At 31.6% G+C, this 6,415-nt stretch overlaps 1 protein-coding gene across 1 annotated transcript; it reads left to right on the forward strand.

Annotated features, from left to right (window-relative positions):
- Positions 1-1,897: 1,897 nt before the first annotated feature.
- On the forward strand, positions 1,898-5,847 carry LOC123668496. Its single transcript, XM_045602230.1, has 5 exons — positions 1,898-1,905; positions 2,784-3,011; positions 3,523-3,658; positions 4,483-4,610; positions 5,593-5,847. The coding sequence occupies exons 1-5, from the start codon at positions 1,898-1,900 to the stop codon at positions 5,726-5,728; spliced, it is 636 nt and encodes a 211-aa protein (XP_045458186.1). The 3' UTR covers positions 5,729-5,847.
- Positions 5,848-6,415: the final 568 nt, after the last annotated feature.

Consider the following 6,415-nt stretch of genomic DNA (forward strand, 5'->3'; position numbering starts at 1 on the left):
ATAATGTCGTCTTGGTAACATTTGAAAATATTTTTGGCGGGATATATTTTATGTAAAGTGTCGAAATCAATCTCACTTTACTTTGATCAAAGAACTGTTGCAATAAGTTAAAACCATAATTTCCTTTGACTTCTTTGTATTTAAATATAATTAATTCACCCTAAAATGATTTCAAGATTTTTCTTTATATCATTTAAACAGAAACAAAACAAAAAAATGTTTGTATAAAATAAAAAAATTATTTTGACATCACCTCCGCAAGTTTGATAGCCATTAAACAAAAAAAAGTTGAAGTTATTATAATGAAATGCAAATGAGAAGTACGTCAATATTAAATAAAAGTATTTCAAATTAAAAAATAACGTAACAGTTTATTAGTAATATAATGATATTTTAAAACAAATTCAATATTTTTTATCACTCTTCGACGTCACAGCGCTCCATATTAAAATATTATAAAAAGAAAACTTAGTTGAAAAGTATCCTATCAATGTTGAACATTACTTTATATAGTAGTTTGCTTATAGTTTACAATGGATGGATTTTATGATGTTCTCGCCCCTGGTCGCGATGTTGTGTGTGACTTCCGAGGCCAGAAAATGTTGACTTGAAAATCGTTTGAAAGCGAAAAGGAATTAAAAATTGTGTTAGGAATTTAGGATATCTAACTTAATATATATTACTAGCGACCCCTATCCGTCCATATTTTTTTACACGATAAGTAATCACCGACATATCATGTACTAAAACCTACTCCGAAGCACGCTGCATTTTATAGTATAGAAATCTGAGGTATAGAATTATTCCGATCGGTTCAGTAGTTTTCGCAGCATAAGCGAACAAAAAACCAGCTCAGAAATCAGACAGAAAATGTCGTTTTATCCCTGTTTTTGGGCAATGAAAAAAATGGCTACAATATTATTAGAATACGAAGATAATTTCGCGTTTGTCTATAAAGTTGTAATAGCTCAAATGAGAAAACGGTTTTATTTGCATTTAACATTCCCATGAAAAAAATTGCAGTAAAAGAAACATTTAATATAAATACGTTACATTTGTACAGCAGGAGTATTTCTGCATTAATATCGAGTCTAATCCGCTATTGACTCGAGAAGTTTAAACAGAGGGAGTGATATCAATCGTACACTCGTACACTGCCATCGTAGACTCGCTACGTCTGACATAGCAATGGCCGTGTGTCCGCCACGCGTCAGATTTCGACGGCAAACGTTTGGTACAACAAGCGAAAAGATTTTCTGATATTTAAGCATAAAACTCAATAACAGCGTTATTATCGAAGCGTTAGGATCAAAATCACGTGAATTATTAAATAATCATATAACTTTCTTAGACTGGTGTAATATGGCGTACCTCTATTTATCGCTCACGGCAACGACTTTATTGCAACGAGTATCCTCTGTTTATGAGATATTATGATCGGTGGCTTATTTACTATGTGGGCTATATAAATAAAATATATTTCAATTTGTACTGTAAAGTTGTTATTATTAAAGAAAACTAGAATTTATTCCTCATTTTTATCAAAATAATAAATTATTTTTACCCAAGTATATTATTCGAACTATGAAAAATTCAAAAGAAATTCACGGCAAAAATATTAATAATGAATTTATTAATTTTTCAACACTACTTATTAAATATCAATACTTTGTTTACATTAAAACCTTTTTAATGTATTCTACTAACCAGTTTTTAGTAACACGCTTATATAAAAAAATTACGTCATGTCATTTTTTCTCTACTGACTTTTTATTAAAAAACTAATAAATAATGTAAAATTAAATATATAATAAAAAAATAATTACTAAAAAATGTTAACCTTGGGATAATAAGTCTTAAATTATTTCTGTTGATATCTATATAACAAATTGAAAAAATGTCGAGGTTGGTAACTACATTTTAGAATGAGTATTGTTATTACTGTAGAGGCATTTTGCTTGTAATATTATTTATAAAGCTGTTATCTTATAGACGTTCTAGACCAATTAGAAAATGGATACTTCCACCAAGCATAGTATTAGGCTATAAAGAGCTCTGTTCTAAGCGATTTTAATCCGTCCAAATATATAGTAGAAACGACGAGTGATTGTTCAAACCTTATAATGTATGTCTAAATAAAATATAAATACTGTTTAATATTTATAAGCATAAAAACACTGGGCTAGTCTTTAGATTAAGAGCCGTCGTTTTGAAGTAAGATAGATTAGGATTTTTTTTTGGTACAAAATTATGTCGATAAACGGTTAAATTTCGAGCTTAGATAATTTGACGAGTCTTAATCAAGAGACTTACCAAACACTGTTCAGTTTCATATTTCTAAATTTACAATTTCAAACTCATGAATAAAAAATAACCAATAATTGGCGTCAGAGATTTTGAGTTTTTATAAGTTTCTAACACTTGCTAAATAATAAACTCGCGATATAAACAATACTGTTAATTATGATAGGCTTATTTTAACTTTTTTTTTTTTATAAATATATCTGACGTACAACTGTATGCAACAGATAAAAACATACTATATCTTTCTTTTCCACTATCAAACTCCACTTTGCCTGGCAGAGGTATTTGTATACGCCATCTTTAAATTCAAAATTTGTAGTTTATTAGTTGGTCTAACAGGTTCTAAGAAGCTGTTATACCTTCTACTTATGAATCCTATCAGTAATAAATACTTTTTCAAAACGTACGACATCAAAACATAACCACAATATGAATATTTATAACTTAAAGTTTGTCTGTCAAAATGATCAATTTTCTAGATGCTGCACATGCCCCGGTACAGGGGGCAGCTCGGGCACCACAGGGTCTCTTCCCCTTATATGCCTCGTACCCCGCGGCCAGGAGCACAATGCAGCACGAACAGCCACACCTCGTACCACGGCGGGGGCATCGAGCGCAGTAAAAAGTGACTTCCAACTTCTTGATGAAGAATACATTAGGAAGAACTTCAAACTCCCCCAACGAGCTCTTTATCTCGATCCTTTCAGGTACTAAAAGATACCCTATTTAAATGAAGCTTTTTCTGATTCACCCTCAAGAAACCTCCTGGTTTGACACTCGTGGCAAGACCTTAAGTCTTAGTCCACCTTAGTAGTTCGTTTTATTATTTATACCTTTGTTTTCACTTTTCTAAATGAGTACATAAAGAAATATTTACATGAACACCGACGGCTTCTTATTCCGTGAAGGTAAGAAAATATGAGAATTAAATTAAATAAATCGGCAAGAGATATTTTTATTCTAAAATATAATCTCCTAGAGCTTAATTTTTTTTTCAGTAATTAAATTGTTTGTGTAAACATTTTAAAATGAAGCACCTTTTAACCTATAGGTGTAATCTCTTACAATGTAATGCTCGTCATAGGTAAATAGGTATCCTTATTGGCTCTAATTAGATTGCAATAGTTTGGTTCATTACCAAAACTATATCTATTTAATTAGTTTATTGTAAAATATTTGATAGAATTTCTAAAATATTAAAAACCTTTAATTTAACAGGCGACCGCTCATAACGTTTCCAATGACCCAAGAAGACGTTAAACATTTCAATTTAGCTCGAAAATATAAGATCAATCAACAGATTCTTGACGGTTTCCTCGACCCGAGCGAAGCAATATCTGCACCAAGTGTTTTTGTATGTATCCAGTATCATTATATAATCTAAAGGGAATTAAATAATTCGGTATCTTTATGAATAGCGCTTGGTTTATAAGGGTTCTATCCTTTGCACATGAGTAATGAAAGTTAGAAAGAAAAGGCTGCTTAGTAAAAACCCAAACTGAGAACACTGAGAACAACACATTTTATTGTTATTTCCTTATGTAAATTCTGCTGTTGTGGATCTGCGTGATAAATCTAAAATTGTGTTAAATCTACGGAAACAATACTGAATAAGGCTTTTGTTCAAACTGTTCTAACAGGATTTTTTTTTAATACTTACTATAATATTTTGTTAATAGAAAAGTAGATGTACTTTTTATGTTGAATCTAATGTTTCAATAACGGATTTATAACTACTTAGTTACGCTACAGCCTGTAATATCCCACTACTGGGCATAGGCCTCTTTCCCCATGTAGAAGGAAGGATCAGAGCTTAATTCACCACTCTGCTCCAATGCGGGTTGGCGGATATATTCCCTACTATGAGTAACGATCGCTATCAGGTTTACATGATAACAACCGGGACCGACGGCTTAACGTGCTCTCCGAGGCACGGTGGGGAGACCCACAAGGACTGCACAAACACCCAGACCACGGCAAACACCTGTATGGCCAATACAAATGTTTGTCATGAGCGGGGATGGAACCCGCAACCGCCAGCGCAACAAGTACAATCCATGGCTGTAACCGTTGCGCCAACGCGGCGTCTACTACTTACTTATAGTTTTTGTTAAAACACTAATCGTCATAAGTAACTTGACTGAGATTAAAATTGTAATTAAAGCATTATCTGTATAGCCATACGCAAAGACCGAAACAGAAAAACGAAAAGAAGCAGAGGATGATGAGGAGATTATATATATTCTACAATTACCGGACTGGGAATTTAAGTGTCCCGTACATAACCAAACTATTCGAACGCCTAGGTAAAGTTCTGAATTAGAGATATAAATAGATTATATTATTATACTTATTGCCTTAACAAGTAAGTTCATTAGTTCAATTGGCGGATAATGATACATGAAGGCTACAATTTGTCGTAAGATGGAAAAAATATGATACTAACTAAAAACACTACAGATTTTTAAATAACTATTTTTTATTTATTTGTTATTTATTTTCGCTACAAAATTATGTATAGCCTTCTATCGTTTATAAATAATTGTATGCAATAAGCTTTCCGCCTCAATGATTATTAAGTCCATTATTTAAAAAAATGCAAACACAGCGCAGGACTTATTAGACTCGGTTTAAAAAAAAACGCATCTAATGTAGACTAAGTACTAACCCAAGCCACTTGTTTTACAGCACGAATACACTTTTATTTTACTTTAGTATTTCAATATTTTATTTAAGGTTAATTTTATTAAGCCGTCCATCAATCACGTGATGTTTTTAGCAACTTTTTAACCCATTGGTGATTTTAGTGAGACTTTAGACTATCTCCCATAATCAAAGATCACGTGTATTTTTTGCTAAGTAAATTGAAATTTTCAGAATTTGTTCTTACAATACGTAATATGTAATCTGATTAAATTTTAAATAATTAAGCATCGTGGTACAAGTTTCTTGACTGGCATCAAGGTTAGAGGATGTTTTATTCGTGGCATCTCCTCCTTATTTCATGATGTTTAATGGACGACCCGCTTGACTTATTGCATTTTCTACCGTTGCTAGCGACATCTATATTTAGCCTTACCAAATGTAACATGTGTGTCTAATTGCTTTTGCGTAGTATTAATATTACGTAATAGATGGCGCTATGCAATAACTTTTGCATTTTTAGTTTAAGCACATATTAACTAGATGTCACTACTTACTATAATGTACAATTTATATATTTAGTACACGTACTATAATGGTCCATGGTACAGAAAAAATAATAAATATTACATTGTAATATTTTAGGTTTATTTGGCATTCGTGTCAAAAATCTAAGAAAGGAAAAGGCGGTGAATTGAAGCAAGGAAAAGGACCACTGAACAAACCGAAACCTTGGTTGTTGAGTAGACATACTGACTTCGATTTATTGTCCCAATGGTAGCCCAAGAATATTAAAATTTGTTTTTATATGTAACCAGGATATTAAATATCGATTTTTCTGCAAACTAAGTATATGACTGCGCTATTAAAAAGTGAAATAAAAATATATTTCGGTCCGTATCCGACTCTTTATTTAGTTTTAGTTCTTTTTCAGTAGTACTTGTATATTATTCTTGTAAATAATAGTGTCAATATTACATCGACAAGTAATACAACATAAGTAAACGAAAAAATAGTCAAGTAAATGCGCGTTACCAAAGATCACTCAAAAAATTGGTTATCTGTAAAGTTGGTTTACGGACGATAATTTAACGTTAAAATTTAACATATCAAGTTATTTTACTCTTTGGTTCATAGTGAAGATCACTTGACATAATGCTCAACGATAGGGTTGCCAACCATACTTTATAATAAAGTATTCTACTTTATTTTTGGTAAATATACTTTATACTTTTGCATACAAATAAAGTATATGAAAATACTTTATTTTCAATCTTTACTGTGATGCGTGAAACAAAATACTCATTATGGGTACTTAACTATTTAACGGTACACATAAGGTAAAACGGATGATGGAAAGGATTTAAAATTACTGAACGAAATGTTAGATGTCAGATGTGGTGTTTTGAATGTGACAGGCATGCTCCATGGTGACAGGACAGGTGACAATCTGACATTTGTCACAGAT

The sequence above is a fragment of the Melitaea cinxia genome, chromosome Z (assembly GCF_905220565.1).
Source record: "Melitaea cinxia chromosome Z, ilMelCinx1.1, whole genome shotgun sequence".
Lineage (NCBI taxonomy): Eukaryota > Metazoa > Arthropoda > Insecta > Lepidoptera > Nymphalidae > Melitaea > Melitaea cinxia.